Here is a 14,601-nt window from a genome sequence, read left to right as displayed (position 1 = left end):
CAGGTTAGTCAATAAGGAGAAGAATCCTATGGAAATGGAGACACGGCGCCACTCACCGTGCCAAGGGCCGCCTCCCAGCTCCCGGCCGCCGTGGGTCTGGGGAGACGACGAGGGGCTGATCTGCCGCGTTCCAGTGGTTGGGGAATAGGACGCCACAAAGCGTCCTCGGCTCCGGCAGGCCTGGGGGGACTAGCAGAGATGGCGGTTTTCAGAGAAATGCTGAGAAGGGCCCAAGTACACATCCGCCCTCCCTCGCCCTTCCCTCCACTCCCTCCCAGGCTCAGCTCAAGAATGCTGGGGGGGTGGGGATTGGGGGAGGGGGGCAGCTGGGTAGCTCAGTGGGTTGAGAGTCAGGCCTAGAGACAGGAGGTTCAAATTTGGCTTCAGACACTTCCCAGCTGTCACTTGACCCCCGTTTTGCCCACCCTTACCATTCTTCCACCTATAAGCCAATACACAGAGGTTAAGGGTTTTAAAAAAAAAGAAAGCTGGGGGTCTGTTGTTGAACCCGGCACCGAGCCGGCTGCTCCAACTCAGCGGCTCCTCCCCAGCCCAGTCCGAGCAGGCGAGCAGAGGGCAGCGGCAGGTTTGGGTGTTCAGGCCTTAATCCTAGAAGCAGGACCACTTCACTTGTAACCCTAAAGGTTTCTCTGGGAAGCGGACGGAGCATTCACTGCTAGCCGCCCCGGTCACTCCTGAATCCATTTGAGAAAGACTACAGGGCGGGCCGGGCCAGGAGGGCCGGCGACAGGCAGCCCGAAGCGCGGTGTGCCAGGCCCTGGAGATCTGTCTGAGGGGAGAGCTCGGGCACATCACGGTCTATAGGGACAAAAGGCAAAGAGAATCCAAACACAGGAAGAAACACCAAGTATTTGGAAAGGGGGAAATTGTGAGCTGGAAGCCCGGAGGAGACTGGGGGCCAAAGTCATCCAAAAGCAGAATTATTGCTTTAACGGGTAGTGAGCTCCCTGTCACCCGATGCTCTCCAAGAGAGTCTGTTAGTCTGAGGTTGGGAATCCCAGAATGGAAGAACTGGAGAGTGCCAGGCTTGAGCACGAGTTCCCCCTAGCGGTCAGTGCCAGCCTCCTGGAGACGGAGAGGTGTCAGAGGGGTGGCCTGGTGGGTGGAGGGGCCATTCCCAGCCAGTCTGCTCTCTTCCTGCAGGAACTGGAGGCCTGTGAAGGGCCTTCGCTGCTGCAGGACAGAATCCGGGGAGTCCTCATCCCCTCGGCCTCCTGTGGCTGCTCTCCCATCATTCCTCAGCCGTTCCTTGGTCTGTCCCTCTGTGTAAACAGGGAAAGACGGAGGCCAGACGCTGGGGAGCAACAGCTCTGGTCTGGAGCCCCAGCTTGAAGAATCGCTTCATGCTGAACCATTCTTTAGTTTTAGGCACACATTTCAGAAACCTCAAACACGATCACTTTTCTACTAAGCTTTTAAAAAAACTTTCACATTCTGTCTTAGAATCACTAGGAAGTATTGCTTCCAAGGCAGAAAGAAGTGAGGTGAGGGTCAGGGAATCAAGGTGAAGGGGCTTACTTAGGGTCATGCAGCTAGGAAGTGTCTGAGGCCAGATCTGAACCCAGGACCTCTTGTCTCCAACCCTGGCTCTGTATTCACTGCTCCCTTTCCACTGATCTTGGTCTCCATTCCAGAATCTCTGTGACACCAAACACCCTACAGGAAAGCCCTCCTTATAGTTGTGGTTCAAACTTTTAAAGCATCGGAGAACATCCCAAATTTTAGCTTCCCAATCCTATCTTCCAGGCTTCCTACATGAGAAAATAAAGGTTCTGACTCCCAAGTCATGCTCTGGCCTCTCCACGTTGAGATCACTTGGTGCTCGGAGTTTAGGCATCAAGCTGACATTTATCCAGTCCCTGCACCACTTTTCCCGGAATCGATTGGCTAGAACTATTTCACGGGCTGTGGCCCAGGAATGAAACACTACTGCCCTAATGGACATTTGTGTTGATCTGTTTTCCTAGTTGCACCAAAAATTATTTTATCCAATTGCCACGTGTCTAAACTACAACTATGTCACACATTTCCACTTGGATACGAGTTTCTATCCCTCAAAAGATATCTTTTTATGATTTATTTTTTGTTACCTTAAAAACAACAACAAAATACACTGAATCTTTGGTCTGACCTCAGGAAGACTTGAGTTGAAATCAGGCCTCAGAGACATACTAGCTGTGTGACCTTGAGCAAGTCACTTCTCCTGTCTGCTTCAGTTTCCTCATCTGTGGAATGGGGATATTAAGAACATATACTCCCCAGGGTGCTTGTGAGGGTCAACTGAAATAATCATTATAAAGTGCTTAGTGTAGTGCCTGGCACTTAGCAAGTCCTGCAGAAATGCTAGCCGTCGTCATCATACTGGTTTTTAAAAAATTATTATTATTTAACTAAAGGCTCCTCTGCATCTGTGGCTTTTTGTTTTAAGTTGGACAGGAAAAGTAAACAAGATTATTATAGCTCCAAGTTACTTCCTTTGTATCTGCAAACTAATTGTCCTTCCACAACTTGAGGGAAGAGTTCCTGATTGTTTCCACACTGCCTTTTATTCACTATCATGAACTCCTAATGGCTGCTTTTTAGAACTATAATTTTCAAGACTCTTATTCTGCCTGAGTTACTTTCTCTCCATATTTCTGGTGTTTCTAGGAAAAAAATGAGGTGATTTCCACTTCAAGGCTTAAGAAATACTTAATGAATAAAGTCATTATCAAAAAAATTCTGAACAAAATATTTTACCAAAAAGTTCTCTAACTATACTGAGGAGTCATCAGGTTCTCCAAATGGTTGGACTGAAGGGTCACATTCTCTTTCGGTCATTCCAACCCATCCTAATCTAAAGAAAAACGGACAGCAAGTTTGCCATTGTGTCCACAGTACTACACAAAAAGAATGAACTCAAAAATGCAATTTTTTTCAGTTCAAATAATGGTGTTCTATTTCCCAAAGAAGAGCTTTGGGGCAGAAAAGAACCGCATTTAATTTCTGGCTGGACGACTCCTCTCCAAAATCCTACTCTAACTCAAGAAACAGATGCAGAATTACAGTCACAGCTGCATCCTGAACCCAACAAGTTGGATAATGGTCCACTAAACTGCTAATTAAATTGCTAATGATCTTTTTAGTGCCATTGCAGTATTTTGCCACCTTTGTTTAAATAAAAGAAAAGTATCTCAGAGATTTTAAAAATTTCAAGTTTCTGTTTTGCTAAATACCAGAGAGACATCCAAAGAGGAATTATACATAAACACATTTCTCTAAAATGACATTGCCATATGGGAAAGAGTAGAAGCTCATTTACTGACCAGGCTTTGTTTTAATTTACTTTCACAGGAATCGACTTCCCTCTCATCTTACTACCTCTGTGAATGTCCCAGCATTAGGGTTTACAGCAACACCCACTGTTGGTATGAGAACATAAGAAAGTGACATATGTCTTGCCATGTTGGCGCTAAGAATGTACCAACTAGATTTACAAAAAGGGATGGCAAGAGTACAATTCTATTTTTATTGTGATAACGGTGCTGAAATTCATGGTAGTGTTGCTACTGTACTGTTTAATCAACCCAGATGAGCTGACAGAGGTAATTAGAGCTCTGACATAAAAATGCTAATGCTTCTTCTTCAACATTTGCACAATCATCTACACAATCCATTGATGAAAATATTCTTATAATTCCAATTATTTATACTTTTTTTGTGGCAGAACATTCGCTTCTGCAATACACTAATTTCTAATACGCTGTCTCATTAAGGTCTGTAGCTCACATTTCCCTCCTAAGGTAACAGTAGATATTAAGAAGACTGATTAATCATTTCTACTTTATTTTTTAAAAATTAACAAAAAGTAGTAAGCAACATGAGATAAAGACTTGCCAAAAATAACAGATCACTGAAATAAATTCTTTCCTTTGCTTAGTAAGAAGGCTTTTAAAGAAATAAATGGATTTTTCAAAGGTCTAATCCATATAATTTCCCCACATATAGTTAAAATACTCAATTAGATACTTACATTTTCCTGTAATAAGACATCCAGCTTCAGGGATCTTTTAACACTGTAAACAAAATATTGAAAGAGATCTTAAATTTTACAAGCCTCAAGAAACCACATTTTCATAGGCTATAATACACACATGCAAAGTTTTTAGAGTCAATTTTGCACCTCGATTTCATGTATTTTACAAAACTAGAAGATGATCTATATTAGGAAAAGCAACTCTCACATGAGGCAGTGTATTGTACCTTGTTATGTGTTTTTAATAATATATGAAAGATGGCACACCTTCAGAAATGGTATTAGCTCCATAAATGTCTCTATTTTAAAGACACTTTACAGCTACCTGGCGTGCCAAACTAATCACACGAGCATTACTATCAAATGCACCAGATTTCAAAACATGCTCTCCTTGTTACCTCCCCAGAAAAATCCTCCTACCAGAATCATTTACATACCTTTAATGTAGGTATTGAAAGTAACTTGTCATTAGTAGAAAAATCATGCATCAAGCATTAAAATACTGAGAGTCAAGGTGAAAAAAAAGTTGTTCCTTCCATCCTTTGAGCTCTTATCATGATTCAGTGCTACCAGGCTCTGGCTTAACTAGGGAACAGATGCTCCTTGCCTTTACAAGTCCCCAACCCATAAGAAACTCTTTTTTTTTTTTTTTAATTTTGGTCTTCTTTACTAAACTGAATCAGGCACCTTCCCATTTCTCCATGTGCAAAATCTGCTCTGCTGAACTGGATGGCCAGCTGTTCATGGAAATACTCAGGAAGGAAAAGCAGAATATTTATAAGACTTTATTTCGTGCAGCTGTCTTCTAAAGAGCAGTCATCAAAATTTTATTGAATGCAGACTAAATACTCCAAGGAGAAAAAGGTCAACATAAATTAGGCCTAGTTTTCCCAGTGACAAATGTAGCTTTAGAGTATCTCCTTGATCCTTGCAAAAATAGAAACTAATTACATAAAAATTAAAGCAGAAAACAAGTTAGAAACACTATGAAAGTTCATGGAGCAGGAGTTTCTGAGAAATCTCTTCTGCAAGCAAAAAGAAAATGACAGAAAAATGCATCCTTGTTCAGTTACTGCCTGTCTTATTATCTCAAGGTTGTTGGCAATCCCAGGAAAGAGATCCAAGATGACCAAAAACAAATTCCTGAGTAATCAATAGATTCCAAAATTGAAGATATATCCAACTTCAGGACAAAATTACTGCCATTGTTAATATTATGTTATCCTAATCCACAAAATTATTTTAATGAAATATATGAAGTCATTTAAAATAAATATTAAAAAAGATCCTTCAGAAATCTATTTTAAATCAAATAACTATATACTCTCAACCAAGCATTCAGAAAATAATGGCATTGAGTAGCCCAAAAATGACAAACAAAATAATTTACATTTGGTTTAAAATAAGCAGATTGTACAGTATGATGGTCTAAAAACCCACGACTCTTAAAAACATCTTCATTTAAATTCAGTATAACAGAGTACTTGGATGTCTATTATGGACAAGATACTATGCTAGGCTAGAAAGATATGAAATAGAAACAAGGCATAGAGCCTGGCCTCAAAATACAAACACTCTAATAGGGGAAAAGCAAAATATGACGATTTAAGAGCCCCAAAGTTGTATGAGGAAGACGAGATCACACACAGCTACCATGATCTGTGAAAGCTTCATGAGGCGGCCCCGAAGGCAGGAAAAAACCTTAACAGGAAGAGATGCAGGAGGGCCAGGGACCATCCAGCCTGGAGAAGATGGGAACAAGGCCTAGAAAGGGCAGGATGAGGCTGAGGGAAAGTGATTCGTCCAATGTGAGTTTCTAAAACACCAAATGAGCCCCATGTAGAAAAGCACAGTCTGGAGGAACAAGGAAGTGTTTTGGTTTCCCCAACATTTACTGAGGATTGTGGGAGGGGGGGTGTACGTGGGGGGAGGCACCAAAGGTTAAAACAAGGACACGGTCCCCAAGGAGCTCACAGTTGTTGCCTGTCCATGGGGAATGCCACAAGGATTATTTTTCAGATAGAACTCAATCTAATAATGTCCACTGTGGTCACTTGCAAGATGAAATGGTGAGATTCTACCAAGTATCTGTTACAGGATTCAGAAAAGGCCAAGGAGGGACAAAGGTCTTGAGATGGAGGAGTTGGGGAGTCAAAGGGAAGAAGGCCAGGATGTGCCCCCAGACAGAAGGCATGCTAAGTGGCTAGAAGAGGAGAGCCCAGGCTTAATGAGTCATCCTGGGAAGTAGGTGATAGGTAAAATTATGGAATTCTTTGAATTCTGCAAATTTAGAAGTTTAGGCTTGTCCACATATACAAGAGGATTACAGGGACAGCTGGGTAGCTCAGTGGATACAGAGTTCCACTGGGTTTAAACCTGTCCCCAGACATTTCCTAGCTATGTGATCCTGGGCAAGTCATTTAACTCCCACTGTCTAGCCCTTACTGCTCTTCTACCTTGGAACCTTAAGTATCGATTCTAAGATAGAAAATAGGGGTTAAAAAAAAAAAAAAGATGACTACATTATCAATGGATGCCTCAGGGCCCATAATTTGCCTTCAGAAAGTGCCTAGTATATAGTAGGTAATTAATAAAAGTTTAATTTATATTAACGATAATATTCTTTTTGGTATCACAATCTGACTTATTTTGTTTAAAAATCTGATTCATTACATCACAAAAATCAGGTGGGGTTTGATTCTATACTAATGTTGAATAATATCACTAGTGATAAACTTCAAGAAGTTATTCCCAAATAAGTAAAACTACTAGTGGGCATGGCTTGAGCTCTCCTCCATGCTTTCTGAACATTTCCCAAGCTACTTAATATGAGATAGGAATGCTCCACAGAGGCTTAGGAAAAGAATGTGAATTGAAGCTAATGAGGGTATAAGCCTAGACTAGTATTCTAAAAATGTATAAACTAAATGCTTTGTCATGGGACTTCTAAAAACAGGGACTGAACATGGAATAGAATATGGGGGTGACAGTGGCATGAAGAAGAAATGCAGTCAAGTGGATACAACTTTGGGATCCTTTATGCTATGCCAAATTCTTCCCCGAAGGTTGGGCAAATCACATCATCTCACTAAGCTTCATAGAATTGATAATAACACTGGCCTGTAAAGTACTATGAAATCTCTGAATGGAAGATAAAAATATCACTTAGTATGTCTATGCTTCCATTTATTCTCTACTATAATGGGGATGAAAATATTGCCAGCCACCAACTGCCCAGGGGTGTTTAGAGGATCACTGAGTGTGCTTGTGAGATGATTAGAAATCCTTTGATGAAAGGCAATGACCAAATTCATATCCCACGTGACTCCTTGTACGTAAATCGAGATATTAAAAATGATTTATTTTCTATCCTATACTAGGGAATGAGCTTTAAAGAAGGAAGGAGAGACTCTATCAACCCTTCGGCATTCTTCCTTTCATCTCTTCACATATCCCTCTGACATGAGCTGGGTGATGACCAAACACGTAAAAGCTAGGAGCATACACAGGTAGGAAGGAGAGAGGGGACCCCCATATCTCTCCTCATCCCATGCAACCATATGACAGCTCTCTCAGTATGCAGTGAGATTACTTTTCTTTAATACATGACAGCAAAAGCACCAGCAAATATTTAACATTCTCACAAGATGCTTACTGTGTGCTGTGTTTTCAAAAATTTGTCCAAAGGTGACCAGAGAGGCATCACTTGTACATACTATGGACATGGACGTGTTTAGAAATATAGACATTCTAAGGGGTGGGAGATTTAAATGCAATACTCAAGCGACTAGTAAAATAATAAAGTAATATAAAATTTTCAGGCTTAAAATGTACTCTCAATTATATACATCAAAAAATTCCTAACTGGTATGACAGCTGCTATTCACATCCTTTTATATTTTTTCCTCTTTGCCACTCTTCACTCCCCCATTCCAGGGAAACAAGACTAGTAATCTGCCCCTGAAGGGATCTGCTCCCACTCCCCTGCACCTCCTGTCTACCCTCCCCCATTTCTGGTTCCTACAAAGGTCTTCTTTGCTTTTTATCCTCTGGATTTTCTCCTCAACTCTACCCTCCCTCTTAACCTATCTTCCCCTTTCCCTAACCTGTTTCTTTCACAAATGCGGTGTGTGTTTGTCCATTTGTGTGTGCACATGTGTGTGCCCGTGCTTTCAATCCTTTCTGTGGTTCAGATGAGAGCACCTAGTGTGACACTTGATGCCCCCACACCTTGCCTCCATCTCTGCACACTCTTCTCATACACCCCAATTTAAAAAAATGTTAAGCTTCCCCCTTCCTCCTTTCTTTTCAGATGTATTTCTTTTTCTTTCCTCTCTGAAGATCATCAAAATAGAACAAATCTGTCCCCAGTCCATTTGTCTTATTTAATTTCTTCTGTAATCCTTGAGGCCATGAAATTCTGAAGGGAAAGTTATCTCTTCTTCCCTACTGTATTTACCTTTCTAGGATACTTTTGACTTGTGTGTTTGTATTTACAAGTTTCTACTAAGCTCTGGTCTTTTTTATCAGAAACACTGAAAGCCCTCTATTCTACTAAATAGCCATTTGTTTCCCTGGAGGATTAGAATGTCTTTCAGGGTAAGTTATTCTAGTTGTAAGATTTTTATTGAAATATTATATTCTCAGATTATGTCTTTCCAGTGGTGGCTACCAGGTCTTGTGTGAACACTTGGTAGCTGAAGTTTTTCTTTCTGGCTGCTTGTGTATTTTCACTTTGATCTGCAAACTCTGGATTTTGGCTTTGACATTCCTGAGTGTTTTCAGGTTATAGTTTCAGGAAGTGATCAGTGAATTCTATTTTCATTTAGGCTTCTGGGAAATTTTATTATTTTTTGAAACTTACTTTTCTGAGAATCTGGAAGTAAGGAGTATTATAATTCTCAAGGAATACAAAGACTCTCCCTTCTGGGCTTGTTTTCCAAATCAATTATTTTTTAGAATAGATGCCTTACATTTTCTTCAATTTTTTGAATATTTGAATTTTGTTCCAACATTTCTTACTGTCTCATTAAGTTTTGTTTGATCTACTCTAAAATTCAAGGTGTCTGCTTCTTGCGTAAGGTTTCCCATTTTCTGTTCTAAGCTATTTATTCTCCTTTCAATTTTCTCCTCCAGAAGTCTTTTGTATTTTTTATCCTTGGCTTCATTTTTTCTAGCTGTTCTTGTAGACAATATTCTCAAGTTTGTCTGTTTTTTCCTCTGAGGCTTTGCTGGTAGTTCTGGAATTATTTTTTTTCTGGGATTTCCTCTTGGGTGATTATTGATCCACAGTTCTTCATTTTTCTTCATAAAATGTTCAACATTTTATCTGCTCCTAACTCTCATTTCTGTTCTTGGTTTGGGAATCCTAGAGTCTGAGATATTCCACATACTCTTAAATGGTCCTTACCTATTCTTTCCTGGACTCCTGTCACAGCTGGCTTCCACTTCACTTGTGTTTCTGGGCTCAGAGAACTAGGAAATTTCAAAGCCTCCACCAGAGCTTTGCAGTTGAAATTCTCCTAGGTTAGGGTGATACCCTGGTCTTCATCCCTAGTTGGGGTGTTCCCACTTTTGTCCCTCCCTCTCCCTCTTTGATTTCCTCTATCAGGCTACTGCAGGGGCCTTCTGTCCTAACTGGAGCTTCCCCAATCAGGTGACTTTCTCACATTTTTTTGTGCTGAAGTTAGGAGTGTCAAACATGTAGCCTGCAATACTCCTGAATACAACCAAAACCAGATTCAGAGAATATTTAACAAATACATATTTGTTAAATATAAAATATTAAAAACAAATATAATAAAACATGGATAATGTTGTTATATGATTTTCTAAGTCAATACACACCCTCTCAGGGAACCTTTTATGTGTGGTCTAGTGGCCTCTTTTTCTATTTGAGTTTGACACCACCAAACTTGAGTGCATTAGATTCTGTAACTCAACATGTCCAAAACAGAACTATCTTTCCTCCAAGCTACATCATTACTGTCTATGCTACAGCCCAAAAAAAGAATCAGTTGTCTTTTAAGGTGGTGAGTTACCCTTCACTAGAGGTCTCCTTGAAGAGGCTGAAAGCCAAATTTTCAATTATGTTTTAATAGAAACTCCTTTCAGACACAAGTTAGACTAGATAGCCACTAAGGTTCTTTCCAATTCTGAAATTCTGTAATTTGGGGGCTGTTTACTAGAGAAACAATATAAATTTATTTTTTTTATACTTATATCAAGATAATACAAATACCTAAGGCAACATCACTAACTTTAAAAGTTGACTCAATCATTTAAAATCAATAACTTCCATTATTTTGGCTAACTGAAAAATACTACATGACCGGCAGATTACCTGAAGACCCACCCTGTATTCTCAAAACATATGCAGTCCTTCAAGTCACAGTCAAGGACAACATATCTCCCTTTTCCTGGAATCTTTACAAGCCTAGCTCATGTCTTAGTCCAGCCATGAAGCAAAGTCTATCCAAACCATTATTTTTCAGTCTGGACCCCTTTGATACTGATGACTATAAATGACTGTAGGGGAATGCCCCAGTCAGAGCTCTGATACTTAAGAGCACATACTCTATAAGAGCTCCTACATCTTCTACTACCTCACCTTTCCAAAAGGAGGTACCTGAGATATATTTGTTACTTGACCCGTGATCCAGAAGGGCTGGACTTTGAATTCTTTGTCAGTGAGAATGGATTTCTTCTGATCTATAATAAACAAAAGCAACTTCTTCCAAGAAGGTTGGCTGACATGAAGCTACACAGAAAAAAGTTCCAGGACTCATTCTAGGGCAGGACCCAGCACCAGCTCAGCTTCACACATATGAAATCTCAAGCCATCCGTAAGAGCTAATATGCAATCACTGCTGGGGTGACCTCTGGGGCAAAGGGGGCATATCTTGGAGGAAAGTGGGGAGAAAGAAGTAAAGAGCTTTATAAATGTAAACTGCTGATCCAGCCACCCACAAAGTAGAAAAATGGAAATCCAAGGTTAAAAAAATAATGAAACAAAGAAATAAAATAACGGCATGGGATGGGGTGTTGGTGATTTAAAGGTATAGCTGGAATAATGAGAATACTACCTAAGACCAAAGAACACAGGTGAAATAGCATCAAGATGAGCAAAGTGCACAGCAAAGCCATGCTATGCTGGGTAAATGTTTCCTTAACTAGATCAATAAAATTTCCAGAATAACAGAAGCAGCATTCTTATTGAGTCAACACAATTCACTCCAATTACAGATATGCAGCCTTCTTTAAACCATCCTTTCTTTGTTTCTAAATATATCTAAGTCATGTTTGTCTCTTAAATGGTCACATATTACAGATCTAGGAGTTCTCTTCTAACAGGATCCAGGACTGAAAGCAGAAATTGGGCAGTACTGGTGTTATTAAAGGTTAAAACAAGGGATGGATTAAAATTACCCATAATTCATCTGTATTTTACAATCAAAACCAACAAAATTATGACTCAACCATTTTTTTTTAAACTGGCCAGTTCTTATAAGGATGTTTATCTTAAATGTGTTTGGAGAATAAGGTGGGCAGAAAAGCCAGAGATTTGAAGTAAGAGGCCAAAAAATGACAAAGAAGCCAGAGCAGCAGAAAGAATCCAGCCAATTTCTCCCAGACAGCTATCTACAAACCCTTCAGCCTGAGCCTTCACCAGGACATAAAGCACCATTCAGCAAAGGGAAACAGACACGGAGTTCTTTGAACACTGAGGTCTACTCAAGGCAGAACACCAGGGGAAGAAAAGAGTCCCAGAACTGGCGGAAGGGGCCTGACTTTGTGTGGGAGGTGAGTAAGCTTACTCTTAGCTCTGGCTCACATATGCAGTTTGGATAGAAGAGGGGGCCAGTGGATAGGGCTGGTGGTCCAGGGAAAGGAGCATCAGTGGAGGCTGTGTATATAGAGGAAGGGGCCATATGATGACCAGGATATTCAAGACAGAAACACAGAAGAAAATGACTCCAAAACAATTAAGCAAAGTCTCAAAGAAAAATATAGAATGAGTACAAGTTCAAGTAGAATTCCTGAGAGAGCCAAAACATGAGTTAAACTAAAAAAGCACCAAAAAATGATTTGATAAATGAAATGAGTGAATTAGAAGAAACAACTGGAAATGAAATGAGGGAGCTGGGGAAAATATGAATAAGAAATGAAAGTTATAAAGAAAGAATTAGAAAGAATTAACAGCTTGGCATTAGACTATATCCATGCTATTGACTCCTTGAAAAGTAGTAAGGATCAAACAGAAGTCAATGGATCTGTGAGATAATTAGAAATAATAGTAAAATAAAGCCAAAAAACTTAGTTAAAAGTCTAAGAAAAAAAAAGAAGAAAGTCAAAATATCTCATACTAAAAACAACTAACCTGGAAAACTGATGGAGAAAGAATTTAAGAATCATCATATTACCTGAAAGCCATGACCAAAAAAAAGAGCCTAGACACCAAGAAATCAAAAGAAAATTAACCAAATTTCTTAGAACCACTGAACAAAGTGAAAGAATACACCAATCACCTTCTGAAACTTCAAAATGAAAATTCCCACAAATAAGATATCCAAATGCAGAGCTTCCTGGTCAAAGAAAAAATACAGCAAATGACTAAGAAAAAAAGAATTCAAAGACTGAGATTTGATAGTATCAGACAATTTAGCAACCACTGCTAGAAAGGAGTAAGAGAGTTTAAAATACAATAATCCAGAAGGCAAAATAATAATTTACCCAAGCAAAACTGAATATAATCCTATAGAAAATTTTAAAAAATTAGACCCTTAATGAAAGGAGAATTTTTAAAGATTTCTCATGAAGTCTAGAGCCAAATAGAATTTTAAAAATATAAATTTAGGAGACAAGAGATAAAAAGGGTATTGTGAATGAACAATAAAAACAGACTAAAAAGGGAAATGCTATGTATTGATTTGTTAGGTTTTTAGGATGGGGTTAGATATCTAGTTCATTAATTCCAGTCTCTTCTTTCCCTCTGAAACGGGCATCTCTTAAATAATTCTATATTGGCATTTTATTTTTATCCCTGGTCCTACCATCCAACTCTATGTATCCTATCTCTTAGCAACATCCATGGCTTCAAATCTATGTGAAAAAGATTATCTCCATACATTCTTCAAAGGTCAACTCAAATGTTACTTCCTACAGTTTTTTTGATTCTCCTCTCTACAATCCAACCAACAAAAATGTTGAATTTGGAAGTAAATCATTTGTGTGCCTGTGGATACTTGAATTCCTGAAATATTTAAATGCGTACAATATGCTGTTAGGTAGCACAATGGATAGAAAGCCTTGGATCTGGAGTTGGGAAGCCAGGAGTTCAAATCTCATTTCAGACCCTTAACTGTGTGATGCTAGGCAAGTCAATGAAACTCTGTCTGCCTTACTATTCTCATCTGTAAAACGGGATAATAGCCTCCACCTCCCAGGGCTCTTTTGGGAATCAAATGAGAGCATTTATAAAGTGCTCGGCAAACTCTTACAGCACTAAATAAATGCTAAGTTTGATAACGTTATTTGATTTTCTAGGAAATGCAGAATGATTGGAGGCTTTCTGAATCTCACTGGAGGATAGGCTACGGGGAAAGCTACTGCTACAACTAGGCTGAGAGCACAGGATAAGGAGCCCACGTGGAGATGCGGGGGGAGGGGTAAACCTCACGTCCCGCCCCAGCAGAGATGCCCCGCATCCCTGGGGATCTGCTACGGTTCATGGACGAGGGGATAGACCGGGTTGGGCTGAGGAGACCTCTGAGGCACCCAAAGCGCTTTGTCCGCTGGGTCTCGGTTTCTACATCAGTAAAAGGGGGGAGGAGGGTGTCTAGAGGGCCTCCATGGTGACCAAGCTCCACCTCAGCCTCGGAAGACTTAAACCTTGGGTTACTCTGGGGATACGTACGGCATTTCGACACCACCGGAACCGGAACAGTCGCCGCCGACTCCGTGGTGGCTCACGCCCCACCCCACGCCCCAGTAGTTCTTTGACTCCTGGTGGGCCGGAAACCAGGGCCTCCTTCACTAGGGCCGGCGCATGCGCACAGAGCTTCTGCCGTTTTCTGCCCGCCCTGCCCAACCCAGCCCAGCCCAGCCCAGCCCAGCCCAGCCCAGCCCAGCCCAGCCCAGCCCAGCCCAGCCCAGCCCAGCCCAGCCCAGCCCAGCCCAGCCCAGCCCAGCCCAGCCCAGCCCAGCCCAGCCCAGCCCAGCCCAGCCCAGCCCAGCCCAGCCCAGCCCAGCCCAGCCCAGCCCAGCCCAGCCCAGCCCAGCCCAGCCCAGCCCAGCCCAGCCCAGCCCAGCCCAGCCCAGCCCAGCCCAGCCCAGCCCAGCCCAGCCCAGCCCAGCCCAGCCCAGCCCAGCCCAGCCCAGCCCAGCCCAGCCCAGCCCAGCCCAGCCCAGCCCAGCCCAGCCCAGCCCAGCCCAGCCCAGCCCAGCCCAGCCCAGCCCAGCCCAGCCCAGCCCAGCCCAGCCCAGCCCAGCCCAGCCCAGCCCAGCCCAGCCCAGCCCAGCCCAGCCCAGCCCAGCCCAGCCCAGCCCAGCCCAGCCCAGCCCAG

At 41.6% G+C, this 14,601-nt stretch overlaps 1 protein-coding gene across 1 annotated transcript in view; it reads right to left on the bottom strand.

Annotated features, from left to right (window-relative positions):
• Positions 1-14,001, bottom strand: part of LOC123248049 (integrin subunit beta 3 binding protein) — a 42,289-nt gene extending 28,288 nt beyond the window's left edge. The window contains exons 1-3 of the mRNA XM_044677211.1: positions 13,953-14,001; positions 4,034-4,076; positions 57-189 (exon numbers count right to left, since the gene is read on the bottom strand). Coding sequence (XP_044533146.1) covers positions 57-189; positions 4,034-4,076; positions 13,953-13,957 — 181 coding nt within the window. The 5' untranslated portion in view covers positions 13,958-14,001. The remainder of the gene's footprint in view (positions 1-56; positions 190-4,033; positions 4,077-13,952) is intronic.
• Positions 14,002-14,601: the final 600 nt, after the last annotated feature.

Source organism: Gracilinanus agilis, chromosome 4 (assembly GCF_016433145.1).
Source record: "Gracilinanus agilis isolate LMUSP501 chromosome 4, AgileGrace, whole genome shotgun sequence".
Lineage (NCBI taxonomy): Eukaryota > Metazoa > Chordata > Mammalia > Didelphimorphia > Didelphidae > Gracilinanus > Gracilinanus agilis.
This window is presented reverse-complemented; position numbering and strand designations above follow the sequence as displayed.